Here is a 22,663-nt window from a genome sequence, read left to right on the forward strand (position 1 = left end):
AAATGCCCCTTGAAACTGTTAGGGGTATTTTCATCATTTTATTTATTGAAAATATTTTTTGCTAGTGCAAGTTTAATAGAGGATTGGACATCCAAAATTTGGTGTCAAAATAGTATATAGAAAAAAATTAAAAATAAAATAGTGTAGAGACGTGACATTGTGATTGGGGCAATATTAGCCCTCCAATCAGAATGGAGGGTTGGATAAGGAAAAATATATAAGTTTTATGCTGTAGAGGAAGCATAGAAAGCTTGCCCGGGAAAAAATCCCCATAACCAGAGTATGCCATTATCAAAGAAGACCCAATGAACAAATTGGGCTCAAACCCACCACTAATTACTGAGCAAAGAAGCTGCAAAACCAAGTTTAGAAAAGACCCATTTCCAACTTATCCAACGCACTATCACTTGTTCGAAGAAACAATTCAAATCCAACAATTACTCATCCACAACCAAAATTCATTTAAAATGCACTGTTCATCCGCAACCAAAATGCAATTGAAGACTAACAAGAAACCTCCATATCCTCAGCAATCTCGATATTCTCATCATCTCCATGCTTAATCTCTGCAGCTCCACAATTACAAACTTGTTGAGGAAGTGTCATCTTCAATCTCATTACGAAGAGTTGGATGCCCAGTAAAATACCTCTAAAAGAAAAAGCAGAGCTCTATCTCTCTTTTTAGGAAAACAAATGTCTTCGCTTCCCCTCTATATTATATATAAGGCTTGAGGTCAAGTTCATGTTCCTTTAGTTTCAGTTCAAGTTCCGGTTCCTATCTCTTTATTAGGCAAGGGGTCAAGTTCCCCTCTCTTTATTAGGCCATGGGTCCGCCTCCCCTGCCTATGAGTTGTCGGCTTCTTGTTCCCCAGCCCTGATACTTGGGATCCATCTATGCAAAAAGTGAGATATTAAATGATCAGTTGCCATACGACAAAGTTACCAAATAATTCTCACCTATTCATGTACAGTAATTGGGCCATAAAGTCAAAAGAAAAAATATAGAAAGGACAAAAAGGAACAAAAAAGAAAACTCACCTTTCATTTAGGTATGCTTTTAACTTAGTAGTTGGTCTTCCACATGTTCATCATTTTCTCATGGACATTAGTGGACCGAAGCTCATATCCCAACTAAGCAAAAATGCAGCAATGGAAAAAAGCTAGCCAGTAAATATGGTGCCAACACAACATTTATGAAAAGAAATCCTATACACATGAGCTGGAACTAGCTTACCAAGATAGTAGTTTTTGGTTCAGATAATGCATTTAAGGTTGCCACTAGTGGATCCAGAAGATGCTCTGCATAAACCTTGAGATACAAAAAAGCAATAAATCTCTCCATATTCTTATAAGAACTAAATGCAACTCTGAACATGCTAATGAATCCATCACATAGAAACACTACCAGTACATAGAAAATGAAAGCAGAGCTGTGTGACATGTAGGAAGAGTTACACAGTGTTCACTGCCAAAACCAAGCTGACTTTCCAAGTTGAACGGTAAACTCGAAAACTAGGTGAGTTTTACAAATATTTTGGAAAAGAAAAAAGTGTCAATTATGGGAATCAACCCAACTCAAGAACACAGAATAATAGAAAAGAAAAACCATAGGTACATTCCCATTTTTTCATTTATAAAATTGGTTTACTAAACAAGTCAAGTTGCTCAGTCAATTTTTGCTACTTATAGATGAGACTTTATTTACTGAATTCATATGTGTATCTGAGCTTATTAGACCAATAAACCTGATATGCTTAGAATTGCATAAGATCACTAAAGAGCATCAGTTAGGGTAATAATTTTCAGGAACAATAAAGTTTTGCATACAAGACATAAAATAGGCACGAGAATTGAGAAGGATTAAAGTGCACTAATGAGACATTTTCATATTCTCAATTGTTTTCTCAAAAAATTAAATGATTAGAAATGAAAAACTTCATGGAGTGTCCAATGAATTGTACAAGATTTATAAACAAAGACTCAGCTTAAGAATTGACCTAGTCTTGGGCTGAGTCAACTCAGGAGCACTCTGCAAAACACTACATGAGCTGACTAAGTCTTTCAGATAAAAGAAAAAAAAAAAAAAAAAACCACAAGACTCACCAAGTAGCTGAGGTTTTCAACTAAACTGGCAGATCTTTCAAACATCGGGATTGTGGAACCTCTTGCTAAAAAGAAGCAATGAGAACTGTAAAATGCCTAAATCTAGCATAAACTCTAAATTCCTTTCAATGGTAAAACTACAGACTAAAAAACATAAGAATCTCTCTCTCTCTCTCTCTCTCTCTCTCTCTCTCTCTCTCTCTCTCTCACACACACACACACACACACACACACACACACATACACACAAAAGAAACTCAGATCACGTTTACAACACTATAAGATCAATTAATATATATATATATATATATATATATATATATATATATATATAGAAATTGTATACAATGTGACCATTTACCTTTGATATAGGGAAATCACAATTACTTACAACCACTTGATGTGAAATATGATAACTTGGGTGTGTCACAAAGTTCGAAAAAATTTCTTTTGAACTCTGAGCTTGGTCAATGAAATAAATGCAGCTACCTAATTTCATATCAAATGGACAAGATTAATTGTGACCAACTTGAACCAAAGGTCAATGGTCTCATTATATACTTTCCCATTTATTTATATATGAGTTATGTTAGGGTGCTCACACTACAAAGCATTTTCTAATTGTACTCAACAAATTTTGGACACTTATATATCCCTGTTTTGTAGTACAATATTTTTTAAGGGTATTTTTGTCATTAGGAGGGGTGTGACATCACCCACACGGAGCATTAATGGAACCTCTTTATTGGGGAATAGATACTTTGGGTGCCAATTGATGGATTAGAAGCTAACCTTACAGCAACCAATTTTAGCCAGTCAATCTTCTAAGACCATAATAAATACAGTACAAGACAGGTTGCAGAAGGGAAACCCTTTCACCATTGACACTTCGCAGGCCACATACAAGATCTTAACTTGAATGGTCAGACCATGAGAGCAAGGCAAAGTGAACTTCAAAGGAATAAGGCCAAATAGTAGCCAGATATTTTTTATCGGTTAAATTTAAATGAGGAGGCGGCATCTTTATGCTCGAGGGAGCTTCCTCATCATTACCATTGATGAATGGATTCTGGGGCTTCTTAACAGAAGTCTTTTCATGAAAGAAGTGAGAAAGCCACGCTTGGCAGGAAACTTTGTGGCTTTTGGAGGCAGCAGCCAACTCTTGATATTCTTGAAAAGGCCTCTGAAATTCTCAAGGAACTTCAATTCGTTCCCTCAAGAAGATCACCGAGTTAGTGGGAGTAAACTCATCATAACAAGCCCCTGGTAGAGGTAAACCACCGATGAAATTGAGGTCGAGGAAGGATATCCCGGCTTCACCATGATCAAGAAGATTGGTGTCACTTTCCAAGCACCAGGTCTCACAATAGTCGTTAATCATGTTTGAGCAACAATCGTATAGCCAGAATGAACATTGGTAAGCACTCAAGAGACCCGCTCGGCATAAAGTGGCTTCGAATCTTCTGCATACTTCCTCAGTCCAAGAAAAAATTTTTTAAGTAGTGGTCTTCACCGTCACATCAGAAGCCATACCTATCCCATGCAATCTCTTTATCCAATATGCGATGGCCCAAGGTTCGTAGCTCTCGATTGCCTAAAACCTCTCAGTGAGCACAGTGGAGCACGAAGCCCTTGCTTGGTCCATCACAACAAAACCCATAGCCATGGAAGGCCCCAAGACCAAAGGTTGGACTCATGAATGTCACATCAAACGGCCCTTTCAGCTTTAACTTAGGATGCTTGAAAGCTCGAAGGGGAGTATGGTGAGCTAAGCTAACCCCCGAACAGAAGACAATCCAGTCCTCTGTTTCGACTGGAAGTTATTCTACTGTCATGATGAACCTGCACAAAGACGATAAAGATGTACGCCCAATCACTAAAACAAGACAGAGTAGGCTCTAATGGTTAAGAAGCTGAAAACCACAAAGGATGTTGAGGCTTTAAGGGTTAAGAAGCTCAAAACCACAATATCTTCACCCAAAGGTCATACTTGGCAGACCCAGCCCATTATATAGTGAAGTTGTCAATTTTGACTAAAGAAAATCCATATCTTCTCTCTCCAAACTCTTAACTGATAGATTGAACTGAATTCATGGCTAAGTTGTTGATTTCAACCATGAATCCCTTATTTTCTCTCTCCAAAGTCTTAATTGACAGACTGAGCCCAATCTATAGCAAAGCCGTTAGTTTTGACCTTGAATCTTATATTTTCTCTCTCCCAAACTCTTAACTGACGGACTGAGCCAGTCTATGGCAAAGTCGTTAGTTTCGACCTTGAATCTCATATTTTCTCTCTCTAAAAGTCTTAACTGAAGGATTGAGCCTAGTGACCCAGTCTATGGCAAAGCCGTTAGTTTCGACATTGAATCTCATAATTTCTCTCTTTAAAAGTCTTCACTGAAGGATTGAGCCCAGTGACCCAGTCTATGGCAAAGTTGTTAGGACCGTAATATCTCATTTTTTCTCTCCAAAAGTCTTAACCAAAGGACTGAGCCTAGCATAGGGTAAATCTGTTGATTTTGAGTTTAAACCTCATACTCTTCACAAAAAAAATCTTAAACCAAGGGGGGTTAGATAAAAAATATGACGAAAATATTAGGCTCGAGAGGTTTAATGGACTCCTTTCCATAAAACTGAAACAACACTATAATTGAAAAATCATTCCCATTATAGGACCATGTCGTCAGTTAAGTGTAACCAACAAATCAAGGGGAATGAATTTAATCAGGGCCTGTTTGTTAGGGAGCCCATCTCAAATTTGATGAGATTCACAAAATTTTCGACCGAGTCCCCCCCCCCCCCCCCTGCAAAAAAAAGGGACCCTCAAAACTGGAACCACAAGTTTTTGTAATAGGATGCGGTTTGCATATAGCAATGCATCACATTTCCATTGAAATTAATTATATTGAGATTTGGATAAAAATTCGAAAAAATCAATTCAAATATTAAACTCTCTATGAAAAACAAACCCAATAGTTGGTAGCAATGGTACAATATCATTTAGTTGCAGCAACTAGTCCATTTCAAGCATCAGTGAAGATCAATGACACATTTAGGAAGGGTTTTTTATGCCTTAAAGGCTCAAAATCGTGAAGAATGAGTTGGCGGTCAACAGTTCACCATTTTGCCTACAACTTTTACAATTGAGTTGTTACTGGAAATGCACGTCCCATATTTTCATGAAAGCACATATGTTTGGGTATAATTTTGACTTACACTAATTTTGCCTTAATACGTTCTGAGAAAACCTTACTCCTCAACAAATTGTCATTTCCTTACTTAGGTTATGCATGACTTCTAGTATACGATCTAACTAGTAAGAGAATAGTTCTAAAATGTGTACTACCCTTGATTTGCTTATTGTGAGACTCTCTGGTGAATTTGAACCTATTACGAGACTCTCTGGTGAATCGGCTACCACTAATGCTCTGGTGGATATGAAAAATAACTCCTATTATTCTATTTCAAACTTTTCAATACATAGACCATCTACCCTAAAATATTATTATTGACAAAATACCCTTGATTGTTACTCACATCTTTTAAAACCTAGAGATCCAAAAATTTGTGAATGAATTCCAAAAGACTATCCACTAAACTTATCAAAAGAATAAAACATTTCACCCAAGTTACTCCTGATGTAAGACACTACATCGTTCTAGAATGATGGTTTGGTACACTCATGAAGTACCAAGAATGATGTCTAGTATATGACCCGCCTAGTACGAGTACAGTTCTAAAATGTGTACTGACCATGATTAGCCTATTACAAGATTCTCTAGTGAATTTGAACCTATTACGAAACTCTCCAGTGAATTTGCTCCTAATACCACTAATGCTCCAGTGGATATGAAAAATAACTCCTATTATTCTATTTCACACTTTTCAATATAGAGACCATCTACCCTCAAAAGATTATTTTTTGACAAAATACCGCTGATTGTTACATCTTCTAAAACCTAGAGATCTTAAGATTTGTGAATGCATTCCAAAAGACTGCATACACTAAACTTGTCAAAAGGATAAAGCATTTCACCCAAGTTACTCCTGATGGAAGACACTACATCCTTCTAGAATGACGAGCTTGATAAAGATGTCACGACACACATTTAAGATGAGATGAACAGTCTAGAATCCACAAACAATCATACAAGACCACGTGTCATTGTCAAAGCAAGACTTAAGGACCACTATGCACCCTACATCCTTACTACTGGACACAAGCAAGAGCCACTAATCGAAGTGTTCGACGACTATAGATAGTTGTATCAAACACATCAACACATAAAAGAGAATAGATGAGAGCTATATTAAGAAATACAATCACTGAGAGATAACATGCACACCAAGATATTTATGTGTGTTTACCATTGTATTTATATGAACAAATTCATACAAGCAAGCATAGTAACAAGACTTACTTGTTAGTTCCTTCTATATTTCTCTTCTTGATGAATTCATTTATGACTGATTAAACAAAAGTATTTCACATATCCATTGTATAGGGCAATGAATGTAATTAACAAGGCATCTACGGATACCTTGGACTGTTTGATCCCCAGAAATAAAATAAAGCTCTATCACATATGGGAAAAGTTTATATAGAGTCAAGGCTCTAAACAATCAAATTAGAGCCTACCTCAAATATTTCACTAGAAGATATTGTTTTGATGCCTAATTATTCTCAAATTGATCATCTCGACATCAAGATGCATGGACATGAGAAAAAAATGGATTTCAACTTTTGAAAATAGTGTATTTTTTAATGCATTTTTTTACTGTCATTTTTCAAAATTTTCAAGTTTACATAGATCTATTGATCTATACTATTTTTGAAGCTTTAAATTTTATAAATAACAATAAAAATATATTTTAAGGCTATCATAAAGATTTCCAAAGTTGAAACCACATTTCTCGACTCTATTTTAAGGTAGGCTCTAATTTAGTTTAGAGCCTAGGCTCTATACAAATCGCACCCATCACAGATATACCCTGACAAAGTGATTTTTGAAGTTCTTTTGAGTGTGTTGTGTGTTCTTTACACATTTTCAACTTAAAATCACCCCAACACTCGGGCGACTCTGCAGGGGATCAATTCACCTCTCTTCTCTTCAATCACATTCGAACGACTCGAGGGCCAATGAATAGGTCCACTTCTTTCACGATAGGAACAATTTGTGTTCCATACCCAACAATGTCTTTGCCCGACTAAGAATAATACGACCACATGCCTGAAAACTATTGTTAGCCAGCAATGGAGTTCCAATCCAAGACCTATTCAGCAACAAAGGGATGTCTCACCTTCTGAGGATTTTATTGTGCTAAGTGCTCCTTGTGATGACCCTTATCATGGGTGATAGAGGTCAAACAGTCAAGATTATCGTATGTGGTGGTAACTGTCAGCTGCTGGTCCTTTCCTCTATTATCTAGTAGGGAAGAAAGGAAAGTTTCTCAAACCAGCCAGAGCAGGGGGTATTTGTCAAACCCGCTCATCTGTATCAGTTCTGAAACCATCTTTGAGTTTATCTCCTTGTCCTTTGGAATTCCAGAAGGGTTTCAATAGGCACTTCCCTCTCCTAGGGTGTAATAACGGAACTACCTCATAAAAATCCTCCATGCGAGGTATACAGGTATCGAGTGCTACACCTTTTCAACCTCCTCAGGTGCAATATCTGTATCAACCACTGAAGAAACTTTGGTCTACCCCAGAGCGGGATGACTACAGGTTCCAAGATCTAGGAAAGCATAAAGGGGGTATTGAACACATATCAAGCCCTCAACGAGCGACTAGCTAGGCCAATAATACTAAGTACATAAAAAGGAGGGCACCAAAGCCAATATCTCCTAAATATATTTATGTAAGGACTACCCCAGAGCAGGAGGACTACAGGTTCCAAGCTCTACGTAAGCATAAAGGGGGTATTGGACATATATAAAGCCCTCAACGAGCAATTAGATGGACTAATAACTATATAGCTACTAAGCCCCTTAATAACAACAAAAACAAATGGCTGCCTCAGACCTAGGCCCTACGCAAGGATAGCCTCCCCCAACCTTTCGACTGGATGGGATCTAAGAGATCATCACTGAGCTAACCCTAATAAATTATCTTATATGCATTTTATGTGCTTTTCCATGTTCTAGGGCAGTCGACACCATCAAAGCCCTTTTTAATGACATTGCCCAAATTGAGGAGGATCTGTCAAAGAGGGTTGTGGGTTGACGAATCTCCTCAAAGCTTATAAGTTGCAACAGCTCCTCAAAGCTGCATATATGGAATTTGTAGCAACTATAAAAAATGATCGTATCCTCCCGGTGAGTGCAAATATGTGTCATTGATATTAAAGAATATGCTGCATGTGATAGAACAGCCCAAGGAAGAGGCAAAGCTCAATGAAGGATGATCATACTTCTTCCGCTCCGATTGAAGAGAAAGCTTCTCTCTCCTCAGCATATGAGGTGGAAGGAGGAGTTGTCTCTCGATCGGATGATGACCAAGGAGACCCACAACTGATAAACCCATTGTATGAAGAGAATGATGAGCTAATTAGGCTCGAAATCCCATAGCTTATCCCAACATCAGGAAGCAAAGGGAAAAAAGCACTCCATGAGTCCCCCCAATACACCTCGGCTTGAGTTAGTTGACCATGGCTACATCATTAATAGTTGTCGTGGGGGATTATGTGTCACAAGTACTAACATACGAGATTCAAAGGGTATTGGCCAAGAAGGAAGCCCATACCCAAGCATTGCTCTCAAGTAGAAACGTTGACATCGGGGATTTGAAAGATAAGGTAAACAATATGCTTTCCCATACAACCCCTCCAGTGAGCAATCATGTACCACATGATTCTGTACTGCCTAACTTAGGCAACCCCTTTTTGGGCACAATACAACAGCCTACTACTGCCCAATGCTCTAATTAGCCTTCTGCTAATGCTTCCGAAGTCACACAAGCGGACATCCAAAACATAATTGTGAAATGATTGAAGAAATTACAAATATTGGGGGTACGATCCTATGAGGCCTACCAAAAACCATGTTCGGCATACATTGATCAAGTACCCATCCCAGAAAAAGACTAACCTCCATAAATGGGAGTGTAATTGGTTCTCCTCACCCTCTTTTTTTTTTGCTTATTGGCTTCTACTGTTGTCTATAAATGACTATATAATTTCTCTGCTTTAAATATTTTGGAAATTTCCAAGATTTTTTCAGGATTTGATTCTATTTTTTTTCCATTGATTTCCATATAATTAATATTTTCCTAAATTTTTCATTTAAATGAACCAGCCGGATTCACCCAGACCGACTAAAACATAGCATCCATCAGTTTAATGGCCAATCTGATCTTAATAACAATAGTTTAGATTGTACAAGCCAGAACATGATGCTTAAAAGAACGCAAAAATGTGTGAACAGAAAACATTTGAAAGTAATAGTGCAATTAACAAGATAAATCAAAGAGAGTCAAAAGTTATGGACAGATCCAATGATTATCCAATAGCAGTAGGAAATCAGACTAGCCATATGTCTTTTATCAAAGTGGTCAAACCGATAAGGAACAAAAGCACGTCATTCTGTAATAAGGGATATAAATAGCCATTTACCACCATAGTGTCTGGGAGATTTGTAGCTACTGGGATCTCCCAACTTGGTGGAGATATCATTGTTGGAGCTAGATCTTGGTAGATACACTCCAACATGGGGGAACACAATTCAAATCCCTTTAGGATTTGTCCATATTAAACACACCCCTGTTAGATTAATCCTTTATGAGGAAACATGTCCAAAATATATATCCATGAAAAAAAAAAAATTATGGTGCCAAATCATGTTCTATACATTTTTCAAAGAGATAAGAGATGTTTTTACCAAGTGGGTCTAGGACCTTTAGAGTTTATCATGCAATGCCAAAAAGTTCGTACGAGATCCCTAAAATTCTGAGTGTACAGACAATAATCCCAACCATAGGGAACTTCTAGCCAATCAAAATCCCATGCTCCCGCTACCAATGGGAAGACTCCATCTTCTCTTCATAGGGGATTGATAGAATGGTTGTGGGAAAACAGTTCAGGCTAGCTGTAGAAACAAAGAGAAGCATTCACCTCACAAAAAACTAGAAGAACAAAATCTGAAAACAGAAACCCTTCCAAAAATAAGGAAAAACCATCCCAACAAAATATGCCACAGAGGCAACAACAACACCATGAAAGTTGACATGAGACAAGTGAGAAACAAGGACTTTTGTGATGGAGAAGGCAGCCCATCGGCAGCACTAGTGAAAGTTGAAATGGGGCAAGGCAATGGAGACGGCAACCTCAAAAGGAAACAGTTGTCTGAGATTGGATGGGAGCCAACTCTTGTCCAGTATAATTGAAATAAATGATATCAAATGAACTCACCTCCTAAAGAGTCAGGCTTCTTGTAATACGTCGAACCACCACTCTGTCACTTTGAAAACATCTTACCATCCCCACCTCATCCTTCCTTCTACTAGCCCGCTCATCTTCTTGGATACACTACTCACTAATGACTCATTCCATATCCCTGCTCCATCCAACTACACCAATGTGCTCATGGCATTTGCACTACCAAAGCACGGGATTATTTATTGCAGTAATTATTTGCTGTGCTTAACAATAAACCCTCTCACACATCCGTTATGCAACCTTCGAAGATCAGATTTCCTTCTCCAAAACATCATCACTCTTAGCTCCCATTCATAGCTGAGATCCCAAACATTGAGATCCACCATCCTGCATTTCTTTCCATGACGTACAAATGGTATAAAGCTATACCTCAACAATGTCTTGGGATTATAAATTCCTCTCCCCCTTGCACCCTATGTCAATTTCCACACCTTGGGCCCAGCAAACCCACATCAAAGAGAATTGAGAAATATAAATAAAGGCAGCAGAGAGAAATGAGATGGTCAAGAAATCTTTGTTCTACTAATGGAAGCGTACATTTTGCATTTCCCCAAAAAAATAATGAGATTTCCTTGCTTTTAAATTTTAATAATGGATTCGATGTAGCCTTCTCTCTCTTTAATGAAAAGTGTTAATGACCACAGTAATGAAGCAATGAGGACCTTTTTCTGCGAGGCTATACCCCACCTTTATCTTAGGAATGTAAATACCCCTCTCTTGCACCCCCTGTCGATTTCCACGCTGGGAAATAACATGGCCTAGCAAACCAGTGTTCGCAAAATCAAATCGGAATGGTTAACCGGACACGGGGCTGCGAGTGGTTTGAACCGGAACAGGATAACTGAGGCGGTTAACCGGACTAACCGGTCAAGTAGATTTTTTAAAAACAAAATGGGTCAAAAACCCCCCTAAAAAAAATAATAATAGAAAAGCTTAGATTAAGTGTATAATATCTTATTATATACATTTATCTTACAAAAAAAAATTGAAACAACTTTTTATAAATTAATATTTGAATACTAAGGTCCTGTACATGATCCCAAGAAGGTCACGTAAATCCTTTTGTTTCCTAGATTAGGATATTCTTTGAAGATACTTTTGTCGTGTAACATGGTCTTCCAAGAATTAACATAATCATCCCAAACCTTACATGAAAAACTTTCTAGTTTCTTGTGTACAAAAATCGCTCACATTAGGAATGAAAGCTTATGCACTTTTTTGCAAATAACGAAAGTAGCTCGATGCTATTAAATCAAATAAAAATGCCAACTAATTAAGACAGGAAACATAAAGGACCTCTTCCATATAGTTAGATAAAGCATAATTCATACAATACATTTTTAATGAAGTTAAGTAAGGCATACTTCACAAAAAGTACATCTCATGATATGCAATAAAACGAAAAATCAATGCACAACACACTAATATGTTCTACCGTTCCTATATTTCCTTATATGCATCTACCATATCCATATCAGCATTGTTGTGCATTGATTTTGACAAAAAATAAGAACAGTATAACAAATAATTTGATAAAAAAAAAAATTTATTAAGCAAAATAGAAAAACACTTCCCATAGTTATCATAAAACATAATTTTATTAAAAAACCATAATTTTATCAAAAAATAATTTTATTAAGAAAAATGGAAAATCACTTCCCATATTCACCATAAAACATAAGTTTATTAAAAAACCATAATTTTATCAAAAAAATTAATTTTGTTAAGCAAAAAAGAAAAACACTTCCCATATTCATCGAAAAACATATTTTTTATTAAAAAACATAATTTTATTAGAAAGATAATTTTATTACGCTATATAGAAAAAAACTTCCCATATTGATAAAAAAATCATAATTTTATTAAGCGAAATGAATTCTTTTTTTTTAGAAAAATTAATTTCTCAAAATGTGAGGGATGATTTGAAATTAAGATCACCTTTGTAAAACTCACTCTGTGTGTGTGTGTGTGGAATCAGGCCAGATCGGGATCGGCCAGTGACCAGTCCCGAGTTAGTCCACCGATTTTTTAAAAATCGGCTGATCTTTTAAACACTTTTTCCATAACATTCCAAAAACCTTGTTAGAAAATGAAAAAAAAAAGAAAAAAAAAAAAGATAAAGAGAAGATCCAAGCACATACAAGACAATGGTGCAGTGTTTCATTGAACATAAGACAACCAAAATTTCTGCATGCACTTAAAAAAACAAAATGTCCCATTCCCATCCTTACTGATATAATTATATCATGCACTTAAAAAAACATAATTAAAAAAATCGAGCAAAAGATCGAGTGATATTATCATGCACTTATCAAAAAGAAGGATTAATTTCATCAAAAAAATAATTTTATAAAAAAGAATAATTTTACTAAGCAAAATGGAAAAACACTTCCCATATTCATCGAAAAACATAATTTTATTAAAAAAATCATAATTCTATTAAAAATAAGCTCACCATGGAAAATAAAAAAACACTTCCCATATTCATCAAAAAACATAATTTTATTAAACAAAATATTTTTTTTAGAAAAATCGATTTTTAAAAAACGCGTAAAATCGAGCAACATTTCGAGCAAGAAACAACCCTCAATGTTTGGATAATTGAACAAATAAACATACATGCATTGTAAAAGCTTCGATCATCTTTCAAACGAACCAAATCTCATAAAAAAATATTCCATATTTTAATTTAATTGAAAAAATGGGGGAAATTTGATATCTATGAAATTTTCATGATATGGTGCAACAAATAAATTCATATTAAAACATTTAATCAATCATAAATATACCTATTTTATTTGAGAGATTAATTCTTGATTATCAAAATCCACAACTCAATTTGATAAAAAATGACCAATACATTGATAAAAATGTGTTTTTGGATCAAACACAGGTTCTTTCAGCAGCAGCATTTCGAGCCAAAATCAACCCATAATATTTGGTTTTTTGAACAAATTGAAATATGAATCTGATAAATACTTCAATTATCTATCAAACCCACCAAATTTCTTCAAGAACCATTAGGTATTGAAGAAATTATTGAAAAAATGACAAATTTTCAAAAACCTAAAAAAATCCGCTTTCAATACAAGAAACTCTTTTTTTTTCAATGTTTCAAACCAAATTGCTTGTTTTATAGATTCTACATAGTGATTTATGGCAATAAATCATGAAAAAAGACAAAAACAGGCACGAAAAAGAATAAAAAAAAGTGAAAAATTGGATTTAAGAATGTCTGCTACAAATAACGGCCCATATTTCAAAATAACGGCCGTAACGGGTACATAACTGTTATTTCGTAAAAACGTCTGTTATATCGTCTAACCGGTCCGGTTAGCATAAAACCGGTCGATTATACTAAACAATGGCCGGTTCGACCTCTAACAATCTGGTTTTGGGCCAAAAAAATTTTGAGGGTGTACCCTAGGCTACTAGTACCCCTCAACCGGCCCTAACGGGAGTCAGAACCATGGCAGTTCTGATCTAACCGGCAGGTTTTGCAAACAATGGTTTGGTATTTGAAATGAGGAACAATAAGGGGCATTTACATCACTTGACATAGAGATGCTTATATCATTCCGTTATGTTATTTGATACAAAGGCTATGTGAAATAATGTAAATACCCTTCACTGTTACTTATTTCAAATACCGAACAAATTTTTTTTGACGAAGTTAAACTTGTATTACAAGAGGTAAAATTTTACAAGGGTGTTCCGAAGTCGCCCACAACTGGGGACGCGGCAAAAAATCATACAGACTATCATATACAAAAAGGGCTTATAGAGACGCCCACATACAAGGATATACAAAGGTATTTTCAGGAAGAACCACCAACACGAGCAGGGAGCTTTAAGTAGTGTGCCAATGGTCCTGCGCAAAAAAGAAGGTGAACCCGGCTTGAGTATCTTGCCTTTGACTTCTAGCTCCCTCTTTCATCAACCGATCTACGTAATCATTGGACCTCCTCCATATATGCCTCCATAAGACATCCATAGCCCTGCATATGTGGTGTATCTCATCAAAAATTGCAAAAAGGTGCCAAGGTGGAGGGCTAGTACTGCTTGCCCAGGAGAGGACGTTTTTTGAGTCACCTTCCACTATGAGGTGCAAACCCCAAGATTGATTATACCGTTTCAATGCTAATAATAGAGCCAAAGCTTCAGCTTGATGAGAGTCCTTGTGGCCTATGTGTTCAAAAAGAGAGATTGATAAAGCCTTTGTGGTCTCTGAAAGCCCCTCCTATTCCAGCTGGGCCCGGGTTGCCTAGGGAGCATCCATCAAAGTTCAACTTGATGAAATCCTCTGGCGGAGGTTGCCAATTATTTGGCTTTGTAGTCAAGTGCGGTTGAAAGTGAAGGATTGGAAAGGAAGAAACTCGCTAGTATGCCTGCAAAAACCTTGTGATTCGAGACCCAAAAAGTTACCAAAGAGATGGACTTTTGGAAGATAGCCAAAGTTTGGAGTTTAGTGCTGAGAAAGATTCTATCGTTTCTTTCTAGCCAAATTGTCCAGATGGTTGCAGCTACTGTTGCCTTCCACATGACTCTCCAAGCCTTAGGCCAGTATGAGTCAAGTTCATAAGAGATGAGGGCCTTAATTGAGGTAGGAGTGACCCAATTAATGCCAAAAAGTTGCAGGACACGACCCCAAATATCAAAGGAGAAGTCACAGAGAATAAAGAGGTGGAAGTTTGTTTCCTCCTCATATTCACATAAAGCACACCTAATGGGAATGGGGATAACTCTTTTCTTAAGATTATCCACTGTGAGTGCTTTGTGAGAGAAAGCTAGCCAGTTGAAGGTCTGGGTTTAGGTGAAGCAATGGTGCTCCACACTTTTGATTGTGCCGAGGTTAGAGAACCCGAGGCAGAGTGAAGCCAAGTTAAATGTTTGTAGAAAGAGCAGACCGAAAAGCTCCCAAAATGAGAAAGAGTCCAGACTATAACATCGTCAACATGAAGCAGGAAGAAGAGAGAGTGAAGGATAGACGATAGGGCCTGGAAATGGGTGATTTCCTCTTCAATTAGGTTCCTTCGGAATGAGGGATTCCAAACTGTTTGACCTCCAATCCAAACCACCTCCTCAGCAATCACAGAGTCAGCATTACGTGTAAGGGAGAAAAGTGTGGCGGAAAATAAATACCGAACAAATAGTTTGTTACTTTTTGAAAGTAACAAATTGTTTGTTATTTTTGGAAAGTAACAAATTGTTTATTATTTCTATCTCCAAACAAGCAATGGTAATATCATTCCTTTAAGCAATTTACATTCCACTACAACCTCAAAAAAGACAATGTATTTCCTCTATGCAAAAGTTATACTCCTCTAGGTTATTAAAAATTATGAGTTTCACGAAACTGAAACAAAAAAAAGGCACAAATATTTTTTTCCATTATGACACATCTCTTAATGCCCATCCATACAACTTTCTACAGGATTTCAAAATTAATCAACATAAAGAATATGATCCGATGAATGAGAAAAGCTTCCCAACATCTACCTATGAATATCAGAAGATAATTCAATTAAAAGATGTATATCTAGAGGCTCCCTCATTTAAATCATACAATTACGGCCAATCACATCAGAAGTAAGCTATCCAACGGATTCAACAATTTGATAACTTTACAAAATGTTGTGAAAATGAGAAAATAATTTGGGTGCATTCTTCTAACCTGAAAACACTCATCACTTCAGATTTTCGAAGACAAATGAAAAATTCACTACTAAACAACTCAAGCAACTATAAACCATTGTAAACTTGCTTACCAAGATCCAGTTGATGACAGGGGACCATCTAATTGACAAGCATCAAACTATTAACCATTAAGTATTTTGTCTTGGCATATGATCTCTATTTCATATTTATGAAGTTTTCTCATAATTTTCAGAGCATATTTCAGATATTATCTGAAATTTCATAACATATTTTTGAATTTTGCTCATATATTTTAGATCTCTAATATGCCCCTATATTCAGTGAGTGAAAAGTAAAAGTTTCAAAGCAAAACATTCCTGAGTTTATTTTCTATTCAGTAAAAAATAACTGCTCAGGGTAGCATGACACAAAACATCCACAATGTTATGAGAAAAAATTGCTCAAGCCATACTACCTAAGATGATAAAAACAATAAAAAGCTAAGAAGTAAAATTAGAAACTCATATCAAAATTGGAAAGTATTTGATTGTGGGAGAAGAAGAAGAGCTTAGGAATACATGTTCAAGATAGGGTAACATTAAATAAATTTGCTCAAAACCATGTCATTTGATAAATCCAATAAAGAAATCGATGTGATGCTAAGAAAGAAATCAGAAATTCAGACTTAAACACCCAAGTGTTCGATGATGAGAGAACAGAAATACCCCAGAAATTCATGTTCAAGTTATAGCAAAACACGATTGAAAAGAAAAAAACAGTGGGCATTTTAGGTTTTGAGGAGTTATCAAGATAACAAAGAAAGAAGTTACTTAACAAAAGTTCTTCTGGAGAGAAAGGCAGCCAAATAGTAGAGTATAAGGAAAAACTTGCCAAACAAAAAACCCAAATAAAATTTTACATACATTTTCCTAGATTTGTCGCTCCTTGAAGTACAGATCTAGGCACAGTGAATGGTTTTTTGGGTCGCTTTGTGGCTCTTTCAACTGAAAACTCGATCTTCCAAACCCTAGCATGAGAAAATGGCAGATAATGGAGGAAGGTTGTAGAGACGGCAGTTTTGAGAAGAGTTGCAGAGAGTTACAAAGAGGCCTGAGAGAGAGAGCTCGGCTAGGGCTAGTAGTTGAGACAATGGTGAGGGTTTCAGAAATAGAGATAAGGGTTGCAAGTGGTTTTGTGAGAAACTCACAGCCATAGGCTGTATTTGATAAATTAGTTCGGGAGAGAAAAAGTTCCAACTGGAAGCTCCTAGCCACTTCACGAGGTATGGAGATTTTCTCATACCGATTGGTCTATTTTATGATAAACTATTCTGCCATGGGATAAATTTTCATATGTATTGCGCACAAATCAAACATATGTAATATATATTTCACATGAGAACTGTTTCATGTAATTCTTTTCATCAAAGTCACAAAATAGTCCCTCTAACCCAAGTTTTCAGGGGCGAAATAATAATGTTTTTTATAATACCTTTTGGGGAAAATATCAATTAAGGGGTTGAAACTCCTTATAAAATTACTAAAGGGATCAAACGATCATAAATTACATTTGAGGGTTTGCTCTTAAATTTCAATTTCAATCAGATACATCCCTAAAAAACCATTAAAAAGTTTCTAGATTGCCCTTCTTTGCAGTTGGGAAGCCCAAAAATTAGGAGCACTAGATAATTTTACCCCCAAAAAGGCCTTAATGAAATAATACAAGTACCTTTGCTCGTTCAGGGTTAGAATTAACAAACAGTTTGTTTAGTATTTGAAATGAGGAACAATATGGGGTATGTACCTCATTTGACATAGAGATGCTTCTATCATTCCGTTATGTTATTTGATATAGAGGTTATGTAAAATAATGTAAATACCATTCGTTGTTACTGATTTCAAATATCGAACAAATTGTTTGTTAGTTTTTGAAAGTAACAAATTGTTTGTTATTTCTATCTCCAAACAAGCAGGGGTAATATCATTCCTTTAAGTAATTTACATTCCACTACAGCCTCAAACAAGACAATGTATTTCCTCTATGCAAAAGTTATACTCCTCTAGGTTATTAAAAATTATGAGTTTCACAAGACTACAACAAGAAAAAAGGCATAGGTATTTTTTTCCATTATGACACATCTCTTAATGCCCATCAATACAACTTTCTACAGGATGCCAAAATTAATCAAGATAAAGCATATGATCAGATGAATGAGAAAAGCTTCCAAACACCTACCCATGAATTTCAGAAGAGAATTCAATTAAAAGATGTATATCTAGAGGCTCCCTCATTTAAATCATACATTTACTGCCAATCACATTAGAAGTAACATGTCTAACCGATTCAACAATTTGATAGCTTTACAAAATGTTGTGAAAATGAGAAAATAATTTGGGTGCATTCTTCTAACCTGACATTTGATGCCAGATGAACGACTTCAATTATCAAATTTGAAATCCAAAGAAGCTGAAGCTGGCTGTTGATTTCCTTTCTCAGCCTTTATAGCAGCAATAAGTGAATCAACATTAGAACCCAATCCCCGTCTCCCGACTAGCTTCACACCCAACTTCTCACAAAGATAATTCAACCTCATCTCATCCCCTCCTCTCACTTCTCTCAGATCAAGTGCTTGCTGCCTTGACAACAAAGTGTACACATGAAGCTGCTGCTGTTGGTTAAAATGCGACTGAAGTTGCTGAAATAGAAGCTTATTAGAATGTTGTTGATCTGATTTTGCCCCTTCGGTTCCCTTTCTTTTGGTGCCACCAATCGTAACTCTCAATATTGCCATTGGTTTTGGATCAGTCTGAGGACCAAAGAGAACAGCAAAGCTTCCAAATTCAAGATCAGGTTGCCTGAACAAATCAGCAAGAAGAGCAGCACATGACTGCAAATTCTTAGAGGGACCTCTTTCCACTTTTGCCTTCAAGGATCGAGCATTTGCATAGTGAGATATATTGGCAGCCTCCCTCAAACCACTCAAGAATGCACCATGCATAGTAGCTGGGTAACGCCGAGTAGTCGCCTCGCCTGCAAAGAAAAGCCTTCCATCGCCAACATTTTCTGCCAATATGTCATAATCATCCCCTGATGCTCCCACTGCAACATGTGAATAAGACCCTAGACTGAGAGGGTCACTACCCCATCTCGTGCAAACTGTTTGAATAGGGTCTGGAACATCGATTCCTTTGGGGACATATATACCTAATACCAAAAGGATCCAGTTGAGAAAGAGGCTAAATGTTGGTTTCAAAACATACTCAAGTTTTACCAATCCAAAAACTAAAGAATATATAAAAGCTTTTTTACCAGAAATCGTATCTATTTATATAAATTATTTGACTAGCCATGGCCAAAAGATACCTGGTTCCAAATCAGTTGAAAATAGGGCTGCAACTTGGATGTGCTAGCCAGCGGACATGGCTTCAAGTAGGGTTCCAGACACTTCGAAGGCCCGGGTACAGAATCAGGCTAGTATGTGAGGCCAAATAAAATATGGGCCGGGACTGGGCCACTTTGGCTGGCCTGAGCCCAGAATTTTATGTAATTTCTATAATATATATTATATATTGCATGTCAATTTATATCATTGAACAACACCTTGAGCTCAGCCCAGTTTGATCCAATTTTTGGTCTAGGACACGTCGAACTCGTCAATGATATGATTTGGGCACCAGTCAAGGGCCACAAGCTATGGTTCATTTTAGGCGACCAGTCAAAAAACTTCAGACTGGCCAGGTCTAGCTCAGCCTGAGCCTGGCATGTTGGCAATCCGATTTGAGATAAGAGCAAAATTTGGACTCCAAATGATGCACAAAATTTACCAATAACAAGTATCTTCTTTAAGTTTGTCTTTGTGTGAATAGACTAGGTAACCCAAATTCCGTAATCATTTTAAAATTATTGACCCCATTTGGTAGATAGATACCTGGTTCCAAGGAATTAAGTTGAGGAAAAAGCTAAATTTGACATAACAAGCAGATCCAAGTTTTGCTCAAAATAGAAATGATTACCCAACGTTCGTGTTCTTTTTAAAATTCATAATTTGGTTAGAACATCTTATTTACTCAAATATTGTAGTATTTTAAACTCATTTGACTTAGCCAGCTACCAAATCCCAAATTAACCCCCCTCCCCCAAAACCAAGAAGAAACATATACCCAGGAAAAGAAATTAAACTAAAGGAGAGGGAACATGCACAAGCATTTATTAGCAAATTTCAGCAACGAAAAAAGAGAAATAATTGAAATCAAGTACATCATACCCCTGAGTATTTGAAGAACTCGAGTAACAGCATCTGTTGGAGGCATGCTTTCGAACCTGTGCGCAGCGTCACCCGCAACCAATGCAATGAGGAGAGGCCCCCCAGCCACAGTAGCATAGCTATAAAACAAGAAGAACTCCCCTCTCCTCATTGGATCATCAGATAGATGCCCAAAAGTGTCAAGATCTAATTCCCAAAAAACATGGGGAAAGAGCATTGCTACCTTGTTCAGTAATCCAAAACCCAATCTCTTTATCCCATCAAGCTTCCTTTGAGGAAGCTCAGGTATAAACCTTATCGAATTGCTCTTCAAAACCCCTAGTGGTACCGTACAAAGGGCCATTTCTCCCTCAAAAACCTGGTTTCCGGCATGAACCTGTACCCCATCTGACCCGTATCGAATTGTGTGCACCATCTTCTCGTAAAACACAGGCACGTTCTCAACCAAAGCCTGAACCAACCTCCCATTCCCCCCCGGTACAAAACAGTGATCACCTCCCATGTCATAAGGATCATCTTGGTCCCAAAAAGCGAGCGATAGCTTAGAGAGAAGACCGGCATTTGCATACTCCAAATTTGCTAGATGCCAATTAAAAAGGCTCATTTCCTCCATGTTCACTGCATCCCCATAAACCTCCCTGAAAGTCTCCAATGCAGCACCAAGAGAAACATCAACTGCAACTTCCCCCATCAATTGCCTTAACCTACTTGCCTTATCCAACAATCGATTAAAAGCATTCTCGATCTTGATATCCATGACTGGATCAACAGGTAGGCCATCAGTTTTATAGAGGGGGCACTTATCCCGGACCTTGTGAAGTGGGTAAGAGAGCTGTTTGGCCAAAATCCCAAGTGGGTTTCCTAAGGTTCCAGTGAGAACACTTCCTCCTAGGTCAGCTGAGGCAACCTTGTTTCCCCCTTCCATTTTCTTTGTATAAACCCTTCCTCCAGCTCTCTTTCTACCTTCTAAAACAACCACTTTGAACCCGGAAGCCATCAACTGTCGAGCAGCTGCCAAGCCTGCAAGTCCGGCACCAATTATAACAACATTCGATCGTGTGGGTTCCACTGGTAACCTCTCCTTGATTGCAGGTGCCACCCCAAAATTTATGTAACCATGAGAAAGCATGAAATTGTATGCAGAATCCAGCAAGTTATGATAATGGGGTGGAATGGCTTGGAGAAAAGCATCTTTGCTTAGCCAGGCAGAGACATTCTCTCTCCATCTACTGAGAATGTGGTTCCGAATGATGATGTAATTGACTTGTTCTAAACCTCCAATTACAGAGACAACGCCTGCTTCAATCTCCTCTTCGGTGAGAGAATCAGCAGGAAAACCAGCAGAGAGAGCAACAAGGGCCTCTGTAGTGGCCTCTTTATTGATGCATATGATCTCTTCGCTCATATCAATGGGGAGTGTTTGCGTTGTCGACCAAGTTGTGGGTTCATTTGGGTTTCTATTACTGAAGTTGCTTGGAGATGGGTTTACATTATTAGAGGAGGAATTGGAAAATACCTGTTTCATTGGAATTGGTTGGTTGGAGGTGGGTGGAGCAGTGGGAGGAGCTGCTGGTTTTCGCCTGTTGTTGCTTCTCTTTCGCTTGCTGGGGGCGAGGGGAGAGAGAGGAGAGAGACGGGGTTGTGGTAGCAATGGTCCGTCCTGGGCTTCGCGCTGGGAAGGAGCGGCCATGGTCCCTGAAATCTGAGACACAGCGGTGTGATCGTCCATGGTTGAATGCTTGGTGAAGAAGGGAAAGATGTGAAATGTAAAACAAAGAAGATAAAATTTCGAAAAGGGCTGGGGGTTTGGATCATAGTCAGCAAATCACCGTTTAATCAGTGATTTTTTCAAAGAAATCATCGTTTTTATGGAAACACTTTTAAATGGCGACTTTTTTTAAAAGGTCGAAAAAAAATCGCATAGTTTTCATAAAAACGTTTAAAAAGTGGTTTTTTAATAATACGATTTAAATCAGGCCAAAAATTCGTATTTTTTTTTACCTATATATATATATATATATATATATATATATTTAAGATTTGATTTTCCCTGTGTATTAGAGCCATTGCTACTTTCATGCTTTTGAAAAAAACAATATTATTTCAAAATAAAACCTAAAATAGAAATTTTTATCCCCACTGTGTTCTTCAAAGCTACAATGGCATATTGAAGGTACGATTTTTTTTTTCTCTTTTTTTAAAATACTTAAACAAATAGATACAGATT

At 37.1% G+C, this 22,663-nt stretch overlaps 1 protein-coding gene across 3 annotated transcripts; it reads right to left on the reverse strand.

Moving 5' to 3' along the window:
- Positions 1-365: 365 nt before the first annotated feature.
- Positions 366-22,306, reverse strand: LOC18437013 (protein FLOWERING LOCUS D). Of its 3 annotated transcripts, XR_002281439.2 has the most exons (5): positions 20,437-22,300; positions 18,583-19,376; positions 1,235-1,309; positions 1,039-1,131; positions 366-892 (listed from the first exon to the last, which is right to left on the reverse strand). XR_002281439.2 is itself a non-coding variant. In XM_011626137.3 (3 exons), the coding sequence occupies exons 1-2, from the start codon at positions 22,163-22,165 to the stop codon at positions 18,610-18,612; spliced, it is 2,496 nt and encodes an 831-aa protein (XP_011624439.1). In that variant the 5' UTR covers positions 22,166-22,300; the 3' UTR covers positions 14,277-14,533; positions 18,583-18,609. The 3 variants fall into 3 exon arrangements, 2 of the variants coding, with proteins under 2 accessions (XP_011624439.1, XP_006847296.1); XM_011626137.3 differs by lacking the exons at positions 366-892; positions 1,039-1,131; positions 1,235-1,309 and adding an exon at positions 14,277-14,533; XM_006847233.4 differs by lacking the exons at positions 366-892; positions 1,039-1,131; positions 1,235-1,309 and having other exon boundaries at positions 18,415-19,376; positions 20,437-22,306.
- Positions 22,307-22,663: the final 357 nt, after the last annotated feature.

The sequence above is a fragment of the Amborella trichopoda genome, chromosome 12 (assembly GCF_054954075.1).
Source record: "Amborella trichopoda isolate Santa Cruz 75 chromosome 12, AtrichopodaSantaCruz75HAP2 v2.0, whole genome shotgun sequence".
NCBI classification, from domain to species: domain Eukaryota; kingdom Viridiplantae; phylum Streptophyta; class Magnoliopsida; order Amborellales; family Amborellaceae; genus Amborella; species Amborella trichopoda.

Excerpts from the sequence above, each read along its gene's own strand:
- LOC18437013 (XM_011626137.3), bottom strand. The coding sequence starts at position 22,165 with ATGGACGATCACACCGCTGTGTCTCAGATTTCAGGGACCATGGCCGCT. Across the intron at positions 19,377-20,436 it reads AGTTCTTCAAATACTCAGGG|GTATATATGTCCCCAAAGGA; the intron begins GTATGATGTACT and ends TTTTGGTATTAG.